This window comes from Eptatretus burgeri, chromosome 3 (genome assembly GCF_056783735.1).
Source record: "Eptatretus burgeri isolate ZD-2024b chromosome 3, Ebu_testis_v1, whole genome shotgun sequence".
Taxonomy (NCBI): Eukaryota; Metazoa; Chordata; class Myxini; order Myxiniformes; family Myxinidae; genus Eptatretus; species Eptatretus burgeri.
The window spans coordinates 93,428,831-93,443,524 of NC_140963.1; the positions used below are offsets into that span (position 1 = coordinate 93,428,831).

The 14,694-nt window shown below is 42.4% G+C and overlaps 1 protein-coding gene across 1 annotated transcript in view; it reads right to left on the reverse strand.

Annotated features, from left to right (window-relative positions):
* LOC147030463 (ceramide transfer protein-like) overlaps positions 1–14,694 on the reverse strand; it is a 49,679-nt gene that overhangs the window by 8,859 nt on the left and 26,126 nt on the right. Inside the window, exons 6-11 of the mRNA XM_085874550.1 lie at positions 12,105–12,200; positions 11,814–11,971; positions 11,516–11,612; positions 8,085–8,167; positions 7,713–7,796; positions 7,153–7,248 (exon numbers count right to left, since the gene is read on the reverse strand). Coding sequence (XP_085730676.1) covers positions 7,153–7,248; positions 7,713–7,796; positions 8,085–8,167; positions 11,516–11,612; positions 11,814–11,971; positions 12,105–12,200 — 614 coding nt within the window. The remainder of the gene's footprint in view (positions 1–7,152; positions 7,249–7,712; positions 7,797–8,084; positions 8,168–11,515; positions 11,613–11,813; positions 11,972–12,104; positions 12,201–14,694) is intronic.

Sequence of the window (14,694 nt, forward strand, 5' to 3'; positions counted from 1 at the left end):
GTCACATGGCGTGGCAGCCATATTGGATTAAAGGAATTTTTTTTGACATTTTCTCCGAAACCGCTCAATGAAAACAATTTAAACTTGGTACATGTCATTAACTCCCCATGGGGGTATGTTGGGTGATAACGATGATATCAGTTAAGTGGTATTCCAGCCATAATTGGTTGAATCAAAATCCTCATCCAAAACAATATATCTGATCTATGACCCGATGCCAGTGAATAATTAAATTTATGATGTCATCAGTCACGTGGTCTGATAGCCACATTGGATTGAAAATAAAAACATTAAAAAAAACAAATCTTTCTACACAACCGCTAAACAGATAAATTCGAAACTTCATACATATGATTGACTAGCCATGGGGAATATAGTTTGAAATTTATTTCATTCTGGCAAGGTACATGTACTCGGCACAGGTGGGATTTGTGGCAGCATTGCTTCTTCTGTTTCTGGCCTGTCTGTGAGTCTCAGTTGTCTCTTGCCCGTTCTCTCTCTCTCTGAAGCTTAAACTTTGTCTGGCCTTTCTGTGAGCTACAGTGTCTCTAGCCTGTTTGTCCTCTCTGAAGCTTGAACTTTGCCTGGCCCCTATGTGAGCTTCAATGTCTCTGGTGTGTTCTTCCTCTCTGAACTCAGCACTTTGTCACATTTTTTTCTGAGAGATTCGGTGTTTTTTTTTTTACTTGTTTTTGCGTCCTGTCGGCATCATCCCGTCTCTGCCTTTGTTTCTTTGGAGCGTCAGAGTTTCCTCTCGGTAAGATAAGTTTTGTATTTTCTTGGCTTTTTGAACTCTTGTGGTACATGTTGAACCTTCGAGTGTTCAAAAGAAAACTGACGATGCGAAAATGGCGAATGCCAAACCATGAACCAATAAATGACATTCCTGTACCACCTTCAGTTGAACGTCAGGTATGGACAGCCGGTTCATGAATGACGTGGGCCAAAAAAACCAAGAAAAAAAAAACTAACTTACTGCAGCTTACCCCACCAGAAGGTGGGTCATGTTTTTATCTGCGGTCAATGACAAAACTGCACATGCCGAATCCGCGAATGTGAGCGAAAAATTGTGGCATCTCACGGGTGAAAACCGAGAATCTTATTTATATTGAGAAAATGCTGAAGCCACGAATGTGTTTAAACGTGGAAAAAAAGATTGGTGTCTTATGGGTGGAAATGCCAAAAATGAACCAGCAAATTGTTTCCGCATGCAGTAAATGGTGAAACGGCTCATGTCAGATCCGTGAATGAGTTTACATGCTGAGAGAGAGAGCAGCTTCCATCCATCCATTGGGACCATATTCTGTACAGAGCGTTGATGCTGCCGAAGCAGTCTCCTGGGCTATTGGGCACAATCCTGGATGGGTCGCCAGTCCGACACAGTATACTCAAATGGCTCGATCATCTCATCAAGCTGGTACTCATTTTGCCGACCTCAGAAGGATGACAGGCTGAGTCAACCCCACATGGTATTAATGCGACGGCCAAGTGGGATTTGAACTCAGGACCCTAGAATCCCAGGCCCGCCACCTTAACCATTGAGCCAACACAAGGCAAAGAGCAGCTTCGTATGGGTGGAAACTCAAAATTATAATTGTATTGAGAAATTTATGAAACCTCCCACCCATGTTAGGATGCCCGTTGGGACCCAAAATGGTTACACAGAAAGTTTGGCAGAGCTCACCCCAAAACTGAGTTTGGGGACGGACAGACAGACAGAGAGTCCTGCTTTATTATATAGATTCACCTTCATTGACACAATTTTGCCTTGATGTGCAAAAAAGTGGTTGTTAAATATCCTAACAATCAATCAATGAACAATGAAGGTATCGATAATGGCAATGTATGCGACATAATGGGTGCATGGATGATACGATTGTGTCCTGTCGCCATAACACAATATTGTGTTCAGTTAACGATGGCATTTAAATATATATATATATATATATATATATATATATATATATATATATATATATATATATATATATATATATATATATATTTAAACATTTTATGGATGAGTGACATCGAGATCAAAATGCCTTCTGTTAGTTTTAATGTATAGATACAGCTATATTATTTTGATAAAAATTAACAAGGAAACTCAAACAAAGCAGTGATTTACTTGATATATGAAATAATAGGATTGTTGCATTGACAGCTACATGTGCAGCCGACTTGTAGATTTTTACAAATCTATATCACAATACATTTCACTGTCTAACTCTAAATGATTCGTCACATTGTTTTAATGAGTGGTAAACTGCTTGAACAAATGAAAAAGAAAAAAACATTTATGCTTTTTAAATTTATACACTTTCAGAATCGTTGAAATATCAAATTATCTTAAATGTTATTCATCATCATATTCACGAAGCCTAGTGCTGGCTTAACGGTTAACGAGATTGGCAAAATGAGTACCAGCTTACTGGTAAGTAATTGCGGGGGGGGGGGGGGCACTGCATCAGTGGCACAGCTGTGTCCCCAGAAAATGTTGCAGTTCGCAGCTGAATAAATTAAAGAAAAAAAAATTCACTTTACAGAGTGTCGGTGCTGCCAAAGCTCTGTTGGTAAGGGTTATTGTAGGTCTTTTACCATTGCTTTACCAGCAGTCAGTCAATGCAGGAATTTGTGATTTGTTCGAGGTGCCGGTGATAACTCGACTAGACTTAACAAAAGACACCATGGGATCTTTATCGTCCAGCAACGACCAGTGCTGACAGACAGATCCTCTGGCTTAATGTCCTTCAAATAAACTGCGAACACGATGCCTCGCCCTGGACGCAAAACACCAAGGTGATCGTTTTATAGTTGGGTTGAGATTCCAACTCGAGCAAGACAGCTCAAAAGGCGAGTGTGTTTGCCTCTCGGCTATCCTACCAGCGCAGCTACACGTTAACAAAATCCACGCAGTATTTTAGTTTTTTGTGCAATCGTTAATCCTGCAAGTACGACTGTAATTCCCTGTAAAAGCAGACAAGACAATCCGAGTGAAGGGGCTTCTGTGGAACCTTTCCTTAAGTCTGTGCCATTGTAATTAAAATTTATAAAATATAAAACCCTGCTCACCTTTACCTTCAACCTCACACGACCAACCACGATGCCAACCGGCAAGATTCCACGTCCCATCCAACTCGTACTGCATTATTCATAAGGAAGATCGTACCACCGTATTCATATTTAATTGCATTTTCAGTAAATTACAATATCAAGTGACTCAGGAGCTGAGTATCTAGCGCGATGCTAATAACAGGAGAACTCGAAGAGGTTAATTATTCGCTGAACATTTTGCCAGGAAACTGACTTAGCGAGAACGTCAACCCTCTACAAGCCACCAGTGATGACGGCGATGCTAAACTTTCAATCAAGAAGCACTCCTCGTGAGATGCATTTCATTATTGTGTGTGCAAATTTATGAGGTTATGCATTAATCATAAAACGGCTATCTGTTATATTTGGTAGCCAGACAAATGGACCCAACGACTTGGTTAGTCGAGCTAATTTATCAATATGGCTCAATTTCCATTTTAGTTGTGTGAAGCTGGTTACAACTTCCAATATGTGTAGAACTAATGGGTAAGCCTGACAAGGATAATTTTTAGGAAATGTGGAACCACCTTCCTGTATGAGGGATGTGTTGTGAGTCCATCTTTGCTTTACAAAAAACACTAGAGGAGTACCCACCCTATGGGCAATCCCAAGTATGCAACACGTTTTTCTGATGCATACCTTTCTTCGTGTAGGCAAAAGAAATAAAAAAAACCTATGAAGTTATGTACATGAAGCAAATACATACCCTACTGCTTATAATTCAAAACACATCACTGCACTGGAAAACGTGGGGACAGGAATATTGCACTGTAAATGGTGAGGACTTGTAATACCCTCCCCCACCTGGAGGTGGCACGACACGATACACTTTTACATATAGAATTTGCATCCCCCCCCCTCCCCAAGACCACCGGAAAAGATAAAAACACCCCTATACACTAATTGGCGTCATGCTGATCCTATTTCGTAAGTCTGGATGGAATCAGCCATAACCGTAGGAGGAGTAGCGCGACAAAAACAAACACACAAACACCGGTCCATGAATTATATATCAGTAATGATAAGAGAAGAAAGGGAGAAATTATTGTGGATTTTATGTTCCATCTGTATTATCTTTAAACATTGTTCTTAACAAATGGGAACAGGAACAATGCAGGCATGATAGACCGAATGGCCTTCTAATGTGCCAAAGTTCCTGGTGTATATTTGTGTAACATTGTTAAGAACAGGAAGAAATGGCAAGAAAAGGACAGAGTTTGGGATGAGGGTGCATGGAGTTGGAAGAGGGAGATTGAAACATTGGGAAGTGAGGAGGCAGGGGGGAGGGGGGATGGACTTGAGGTTGGAAGGGGGAATGAGTACTTCAGGTTTGGAGCAGTTGAGGACTTGAAGAAGAAAGGGGGAGGGATAACAGAGTTGAGATTGAGGGGCTTGAGCCTTTTGAGGGGTGGGGGAGGAGTTGAGGAAATGGGTTGGGAGTGGGTTTGAGGATTTGAAGAAAGGGGGTGCAGAGCACAGTTTGGGTGTGGTTGGGGGGAGGGGGGGGGTTAAGGACATAGGATTGTGTGTGCGTGTGGTGGGGGAGGGGTTAGGGACCTGTTCACATTTTACATTATGCAGAATTTCCATGGGTCCTTGATAGTCCTGTTGTGCCTTTGGGGTCCTCATGGTCCTTGGGGTCTTTTAGGTGTTTTGGTTGTTTTGCTTCCTTGGGTTCTTTAGGATCTTTTGGCTCCTTGGGTTCTTTAGGGCCTTTTGGGTATTTAAGGGTCTTCGGGGTGTTTTGGGTTTTAAGTATCCTCAGGGTCTTAGAGGGTCTTCAAAGGTCTCAGCAGTCTAAAGGTTCGAAAGGTACATTAAAATAGTATGTAAATAATAGACATAGAGTCAGACAGATGGACAGACGCACACATGCCAAGACCAAGCTCTATATATATATATATATATACACTTGAGGTGAATGCACCCGGCGCTGCCCGGGTTCTTTTTGAATGAATTTAATCTTCTATACATATGTCTGACGCGAGCACAGTATCAGTTCCCTATTGGGCCATGGCAGTCATAGGCTAAGGGGGTTGGTGAGGGGGAAACACTCCCTCCCCCCCCCACGCCCCCGGCCGAGGGGCCTTGCCACATAGCTTATAACCTTCCCTGGGGCCCATCCCGACATTTTTGGTTTCAGTGGTTAGCTCCTATCTTTCACCTTTCAGGAGATTAGCGTGTACAGACAAACAAAAAATTAAAATCATATGTTAGATATATTGTATATGGCGTTGGCCCCATGTCAATCGGCTGAACTTGAAAAATGAACGTTACGAAATCAGGTGATGACGTCATAATTCGGAAACCGGAAGTCGGAAGTACAATTCTTTTACATCGGGACACTCCCGGGTACATGTTCTGTCAGCATCTGAGGTTTGGCGAGGATCAGTCCAGTACTTTTCGCGTGCGTAGGTCACAGACAAACAGACACACTTTTAACTATATATATATATATATGGATTCACTTCTCTCCCAAAACAGACTATTTAATTTGAATGAAACTTCGTTGAACCCTTCCTTACAATGATCATGTTTAGGTTAAAAAAAATCCTGAATTTCACATTTTGTGGGCAGGGGACCAAAAGGATAAAAAAGCAGCTTTAAGAGCATTGTTTGATCTGAAGCATTGGACTTCGATGAAAATTAGTGAGACTTTCTTTTTCTGTGACACTAGAGATATGAAGATGGCCAAATCTATGTGAGCTACAGGACTAGTTTATTGCAATATGAGGACTGCAAGGTAAATCTGGTCTCCAGAGGATGCCAGCCCATGACCATTACCTCTTTCTTGTCTGTACCCTTCCAGGATTCCCACCATCCCACCCCTGCCAGTGGCATTCATTCCTGGATTTCCGACTCCCTTCACTCAGTCAACATGTTGCTATCAATGGACCCATATTCTCCCCTCTCCCAATGGAGGCTGGATATCCTCAAGGTGGTGTGTTGAGTCCAGTCTTGTTCCTCGTTGATACAAATAACCTCTCTCATCGTCAGGAAAACCCTCTCTTCATTTTTGGAGACAATTCCACATTGTGTCATACAGTACCCCCATCCCACTGCTAGACAGTCTGCAGCTGCATCACAAAGATGGAATTGAGTCGATACTGGTCTCATAAATGGAACGCGTCCTTCTATCCTGGAAAATCTCACTCCCTCATCCTGTCGTTCCGGAAGGATTGTCAAACTAACCCATGGCTCTATTTCATTCTTTCAAATTCGGCCACTGGAAGAGGTTCAGCATCTTGAATTTTTTGGCTTCACCATCAGCTGTGACCTCTTCTGGGCCTACCACAGAGCAAACCTGGCCTCCCAAGCCAGCCACAAATTGGGCATCCTCAGTCGATCCAAATCTTTCCTTGGAAAATTAGAGCTACTTACAGTTTACAAGACCTTTGTCCAGAGCTCATTGGGTTACTGTTCTCCCCTATGGGCTGGTGCACCAGCGTTACATCTGTCTTTCCTGGATTCTGTGGAATCTAAAGCTTTCAACATTATAGGAATCTTCCGTGACAAGGCCGAAGGATGAAGTCTGTTGCTTTCACATCACAGGCAGGTCAGTTGTCTGTTCTTATACTGCCTCTTCTTCAATGTTGCTCCATCTGCCACCTCAGTCACCCCATCCCCAGTAACTCCAGCATGCACACGCTCTTGCATTAACTCTGTCTGGTTAAACTTCCACAATCCAGACTTACTGAACAGCTTAACTCCTTTGTTCCCCGCTTGTCCAGTCTATGGAACCACCTTCCAGAGGCAATTCTTTCCCACTTTTCACTCCAGGGCTGCAAGCAAGCAGTGCGTCAGCACTTATCATCCTCCATCCTGACCCATTATATTTATTAACCCGATTAATTATTCCCAACCCAACGATCTTAGTTGCTGGTTTCAGTGTTTCTTCCCTTTCTCTCTCTTCTTTTCCTGTTCGTTTATTCTCTCGCCAGTTGTGTCCAACTGTTGCCCTGCTAACCAACTGTCAATTTAACCTTGCTCTTCCATGAGAAGAGGGAAAATTGTTCCATTAGAATACTTTTAGAGGGAAAAAGAAAAGTTGGAGCAAACCTTCATGTCCCCTTCCTCCACAAGCAGCTGCCAGTTTGCATCTCCTCCAACATCCTGCAGAGAATATTTTAGGTGGTTTGCTATGAGGTCATCTACCTGTGCAGAGAGAGAGAGAGGGGGGGGGGAGGGAAGGAATGGCAGGGGAGTGGAGATTTCCACGATTAAATCAGCATCTACCAGGGTACTTATGTTGGTGGATCTACAATATGCTGTTACTCCATGTTAGAACCAAAACAGAGTGAAAATGCATTCAACTGATTGTGCTGCAAAAATGGCAAGCTACATCTCAAAATGGCAAAAAATGGTGAGCTCTTTGTATTTCAGAATTCATATCTAGTAGGTTGTCCCATCCATGTTCATCACAGCCAATTATCCTGTTATTTCCACAAAAAAAATTCTCAAGTTTTCATGACATATTTTGATATGATTATATTAGATGTTCGGATTAAAAAACAAAATAAGCACTTAAAGTTCTCCCTTTAACACGACAGAAATCTGCACAAAAGGAATTTATGCCCACAAACCTCTTCTATGCAGCAATCTCGAGCTTCGTGACTCACCTTTATAGAGAAGCGATGCCTACTTCCCAGGACCGGGTCTGAGCTTGGGGCTGGACCCTGTTTTACTGTGCGAATCCTATCCATCTGGATGATCGGACGGACGGACACGGACACACACACACACATCCACTTGTATTTTGACGTGACCTGCATATTCTACTGCATTTGTGTATCCTACATCAGTGGTCATTTTTTTTTTATTTAAAGGAGACAATTATTGAAAGCTGTGCTTACACAGAAAGCATCTAATGAATCATACATTTGGGTGTTCTATTGTAATAGGCAAGTCGCACGATTTAAAAAAAAAAAATGTTCTGCAGCACAACTGTCCATTGTGTGGACGGACACTCGAATCAGAACGACAGAGACAACCTGTTCCTCTATTTTCTCATGCCTGTCCAGCGCAGCCTCCACGGCATCAAAGAATTCCTCTTCTTTCATCAAACTGTTTGGACCTTCCTGTTAGGGGTGGGAGTTGTGGAACACAAGCATTTAAACCAAGGACAATTATTGTTTTGCATCACTGAAAGGAAAATGCCTTTTGTACAAAGGCATACCTTTTAAATTTATCATTAGAGCTTTATCGTTCTGCAATGAGATGTGCGGTGGTTTGAAAGTTGAAGACAATGGCGTTAAATATGTGAATTGTAAACAGTGCTGCGATGTCGTGTTCGAACAACACAAATGTGTTTTGTAGAGTCTACAGCTCAGTGAGTGAGTTGTACTTGCATCATGTGCAAGATAGTGGTATTAGGAGGCATCAGTGTGCTTCTACATAACAACAAAAAAAAAAATCTACAAGGACTAGACAATGCATAAATCAACACTGTACAATGGTTTTACATCTGGGAACCTTCAGTGTGAGATAAGTGCTCAGATGGGACCAGCAGACAGGTAAACCTTACTTGTATAGTGTTTGCTCATCAATGTAGAAACGTGCTGACCCCACTCCAAAGGAGGGAGGTGGGGGAGGGGATGAAATTTTACAATAAAAATAACGACAAGGGTAAAAAAAAAAGTATGGCAGCTTAACCTGCTTTGTGTTCCCATCTGAACCCATAACTCATTATTCTGAGGATGCAGATTCAAATCATTGTCCATTGTATACCGTCCTTCATTCATGTCTACCAAGGTCCTTGATCTTCATGTTAATCATGTAGAAGTTCCACACTGAGGCAGAGATCACTTGTGTTAAGAATACAAACAAAAATTCCCACGACAGTACAATCAAAGTTCTTCTGGGTTCGATGATGACCAACCAAGACAAAATGTATCTTGCCCTTACTCGTCTCCAATTGGCTCATCTGATCATGTGCTTGTGAAGGTCAACATGTCTCTGGCCATTCTCACGGAACAGCGTCAGCGCCGGCGAGTCTGGTAGTTCACTCAGGCAAACTGGCAGGGACCGCAAGCAGCCATCACACTTCAGGACTGGTCTCCTATATCTACCACCCCTGATGTTAATTCAGCCTGGAAATTCTTCCACAGAAACCTGCTCCCTCGAATGCACAGATTCATCCTGCCTGATCTTCAGTTATCTTACCCATCCTCCCACTCTTAATACTCTGAAACATGTGGTGAGGCAATTGCTTTAAAACAACTTCCATTCTCCTCCTGGAAGACAAATCTAACCAAAGGCAACCTCAGATCATTCGACAAAGCCTGCAACAAGCATGTATCTACGCTCAGGAGAGCCAGAAAACAACATCTGCCCAATATCAAGAATGAACTTTCAAACTGGTCTTCTTCCTCGAAAACCTGGTGGCACCTTGTCAAGTCTGTCTCTATTGTACGCTCCCCCTTCCATCCCTTCCCTCACTTGAAATGGCACCACGGCCGACCGCTCGAGTGAAGGCTGAATGCCTCAATTCTGTATTTGCTTCAAAACCTTGTGTCCCTAACCCCTCTGTCTCTGTACCCACTCTTCCCAGTCGTACCCAACTGCTCGTGGATTCTGTCTTTTGCACCCGAGGAAGTGGAAAAGTTCCTGGCAACCAGACTGACTGTGCAACCGGACCGGACGGCATCAGCTCACGTGTTCCAAGTACCTGCTCTGCTGCTCTTGCACTTCTTCTCTCTGCCCTTTTCACCCTATCATTTATCCTCGGTCATCTTCCATCTGCTTGGAAATCGGCCAACATCACAGCATGACATCAAAAGGTGTAAAAATTGATTCCCTTAACAACAGACCAATTAGCTTACTTCCAATCATCAGCAAGGTCATGGATTCCATCATCACAGTTGACATAAAATTCCTCCTTTTCTCCAAAAGCCTAATCTCAGATCATCAATTTGGATTCAGACCTGGTCACACTACCTTGGACATGCTGCTTTTACTCTCCCAACAATGTATGGAGGCCTTCAATATCAGACATGAGATCAGGGCCGTCTATCTGGGCATATCTCGATCTTTTGATACAGTCTAGCATCCTGCCTTGCTCTCCATACTGTCTGCCTATGGAATCCAAGGCCAACTCCACTCTTGAATTATTGACTTTCTCCATTCTCATAGCCAACGTGTGGCTCTCAACGGAACCCTTTTTTCTGCCCTCCCTGTCAAGGCTGGAGTACCCCAAGGCAGTGTTCTTGACCCCATCTTATTCCTAATCTTTATCAATGATCTCACTGACTCTTAAAAATCCTCTTTATCTTTTGCTGTTGATTCCACTCTCTGCCGTTAAATCTCTCATCCTTCTGACAGACAGGCAGCAGCCTCTTTACTCTCCTCAGACCTTGACGAAAATCACAAACCGGTCAAACACTTAGAATAAGTCTTTCAATCCTGAGAAATCCCACAGCTCTCTCTCTCCGTAAGGATCACCTGGCAAATTCTCTCGTCTACTTTCTCAACAACCCTCTCGAAGAGGTTCAGTAACTCAAACTCTTTGGTCTCACTCTCAGCCATGATATCTCTCGGGCAAAGCATGGAGTACTGCTCTCCTCTCTGGGCTTGTGTTCCTGCCGCACATCTTGCTCAGCTTAAACGCCATGGAAACCAAGCCCTTCAAGATTATTGGAATCTCTCGCTGTGAAACTGATTCTATGGGCCTATTACTTCGCCATCGTCGACAAGTCGGTGGTCTCTGTCTTCTTCAGCCTCATTTCTGGTCTTGCACCCTCCGTGCTATGTCCCCCGAGGTATGTGCAGGACGCAACCCCCTCCTTCTGAACCTGCCTAAATTCAAAACCACTCCTCACCTCCACTCATTTATTCCTCTATTTTCCCACCTGTGAAACCACCTTCCACACACTCTTCAATCTCATTCTTCCCTCCAGATCTTCAAAACAGCTGTTCACCACCATCTCAAGTCACCCCCACCCAAAACCATTATCTTTTCTACACCCATTAAACTTCCCCCCAAACCTCCCAAAATTTTGCTTATGTATCCATCTCATCCACCCCTTTTCTCCCCTCCCACTCGTTACCTGCATCCCTTGTTTGTCCATCTTTGTCTACATTTTCCCTCCATCCTGCTGTTGGCATTTCCCCTCTTCCTGCTGTTCCATTTTTTGTGTTTCGTCCTGATCTGTTGTGTCCTAGCTCTTCCACGAGCCTCAACCACGTCACAAACTTTTCAACAACAAAAAAAAGATTGGCCAGTGAATTTCAATCACAGTGCTTCCAACTTTCCCCAAAAACATTGGTGTTCATATAAAGAGAATGTCATGTAAAAAGAACAAACTACAATTGGCACAATTGTGTGCAGGTGTGTACGTGCGGGTTTTTTGTTTTTTCAAGGTAGATTCATCCCAATTCGGGACATTAATGATGCCAAAAGCAAACGTCTCAGAACAACAATGGCTTTCCTCATAATCGGGTCCTCCGTAACATGATTTCTTCTTCAGCTCTTCCAGAGTATCTTTATAAGCTTCTTCCACGCGTCTCCTCTTTTCCTGCTCCTGAAAGTAAAACAGAACAAGTTATTAAATGTCAAGCAACAATAAAACAGAAAATTAAATCACACATTTATCAATGTCAATGAATGAATAGAACTTGTTCAAACTTTGCCTGTTCAGCTATTTCACTTGCAATTCTCAAATACAGCTATTTATATCATTTATCATTTAAGACTGCTCATTTGAAGCACACAGTACAAACACCTTTTCCAGACGCTTTTGCCAACTCTCTTCCCTCTTGTTCATAAGCTCAATGCAATGTGACAGAGTTGTAAGAATGCCTGCTGTTGTCGCCTTAAATGTAATTGCTTCTCCTTTAAAGTCGATCCAAGTTGTATCCTTCGGCAAAGGTGCCTGCAATGCTGCAAGCAAAAAGGAAGTGCAATGGATGACAAAATATAAATTAATAATAAAAAAACCCACCATGCTTGAAATTCATACTTCAACGCGTACAATGAAACACAACCAAGATCAAAGTGACATCAGCAGCCCTACCTTTTTCTTTGTAGCTTCCATGTCCATTTACATAAGGTCGAGGCATTGGGAATCCATCCTCATCATCATGCTCATCATCATCATCATAGTCCTCATCTAAACGTAGAAACAAATAATTTTTGAATAAAACTTTCTGACATGTGCATTTTACATTAACCATATCGATTAATCATCAAGATTAAAAAACAAAAACTTGTTGCCATAATATTGTCAAAAAGTATTCACTCACACTCCTTGGCTTTTATCCCAATTTGTTGTGTTGCAGCCTGAATGAAAAACATTGATTGAATAAAAAAAAAAATTTGGCACCGATCTACACAAAATACTCCATAATGACAATGTGAAATCATGTTTTTATAAATTTATACAAATCAATTAAAAATGAAAAGTTGAAATGTCTTGAGTCAATAAGTATTCAAACCCCTTGGCTAATTCACTCCAAATTGAGCTCAGGTGCATCCAATTTCCTTTGATCATCATCGAGATGTCTCGACAACTTGATGGGAGCCCACCTGTGGCCAATTCAATTGATTGACATGATTTAGAAAGAACTACACCTTTCTATATAAGGTCCCACAGTTGACGGTGCATGTCAGAGCAGAAACTCTACCATGAAGTCCAAGGAATTGTTCGTAGAACTAAGAGATAGAATTGTGAGGGAGGCAGAGATCTGGGGAAGGGTATAAAACAATTTCTAGAGTGTTGAAAGCTCCCAAAAGCACAGACAGCTCCATCATTAGGAAATGGAAAGAATATGGAACTACCCAGACTCTTCCTAGAGCTGGCCGTCCGACCAAACTGAGCAACCAGACAAGAAGGACCTTGGTCAGAAAGGTGACCAAGAACCCAAATGACCACTTTGACAGAACTACAGAGTTCCTTGCTTGAGATGGAGGAACCTGCCGGAACGACAACAGTTGCTGCAGCACTTCACAAATCTTGGCTTTATGGGAGAGTGGCCAGACGGAAGCCACTCCTGAGAAAAAGGCACATGACAGCACCCCTGGAATTTGCATAAAAGCACAGGAAAGACTCTGAGAGCATGAGGTAAAAGATTCTGTCGTCTGATGAGACGAAACTTAAACTCTTTGGCCTGAATGCAAAGTACTACGTCTGGAAGAAACCGAGCACAGCTCGTCATCCATCTAACACCATCCCGACTGTGAAGCATTGTGGTGGCAGCATCATGCTCTGAGGATGCTTTTCAGTGGCAGGGACTGGGAGACTTGTAAGGATAGAGGGAACAATAAATGAAGTAAAATACAGGCAAATCCTTGAGGAGAACCTGCTACAGAGTGCAAAAGACCTGAGACTGCAGAGAAGATTTACGATCCAACAGGACAATGACCCCAAACATACGAGGCAATACTGGAATGGCTTCAGAATAGGAATGTGAAAGTCCTTGAGTGGCCCAGCCAAAGCTCAGATTTGAATCCCATTGAGAATCTATGGAAAGACTTCAAGATTTCTGTTCACCGATGCTCACCATCCAACATGACAGAACTTGAGCAAATCTGCAAGGAAGAATGACAGAAAATCCCAAAATCCAGATGTGCAAAGCTGATACGCACATACCCAAAGACTCGAAGCTGTAATCGCAGGTGCTTTCTACAAAGTATTGACTTAGGTGGTTGAATACTTATTGATGCAAGGCATTTCAGCTTTTCATTTTTAATTGATTTGAAAGTTTTTAAAAACATGTTTTCACTTTGACGTTATGGGGTATTATGTGTGGATCAGTGACACTTTTATATTTACTTAATCAATCTTAGATTCAGGCTGTAACACAACAAAATGTGACAAAAGTTGAGGGGTGTGAATACTTTCTGAAGGCACTGTACATGGCTGAGGGCTGCAGGATGGCTTTGAGGTATGCACACTCACCTCGAAGCTGGCTCACCCGGATTTGAACCCTGACCCAGCTATCAACTGTCAACCTGGTGTTTCACAAGCAGAGTCATTCATGAATGTGAGTGCCATCCCTTGGATATACATTATAATGGGCTTCCCATCTGCCGGCATTGGTTGGTAGACGTTAAAGATCCGACGGTGTCCTTCAAAGAGAGGTGAGCTACCACCAGCACCCTAAACAAATTTCAACCTCCAGCCCCAACTACTGCTGGGAAGGCAATGGCAAACCACACAGTCATAATGCTAGCCAATAAACTGCTTTGGCAGCACTGACGCTCTGAAACAGAGTATGGTACATCAGAATCAGAATACATGGCTGATACTTTGAACTGACATTTGAATGGGCAGCCATTTTTCCCGTGCCATACTTACATATGGGGTAGTCCCGTACTCCATGATACAAAGGGACATCAATGTATTACATACTCAAAATGGTGGAAATGCATCCCCTACTCTCAAAAAAAAAAAAAAAAAAAAAAAAAATTATATATATATATATATATATATATATATATATATATATATATATATATATATAGTACATACACACCAAGCAACACCCTTTGCTACACTCCTCCCATTACTGATCTAAATCCCTCAACCTTCCTTTTTCTCTCCGTCTCATTGCTCTACCCCACATTTTTTTTCTCAAACATTATTTTCCAAACCAGTTAAAGCC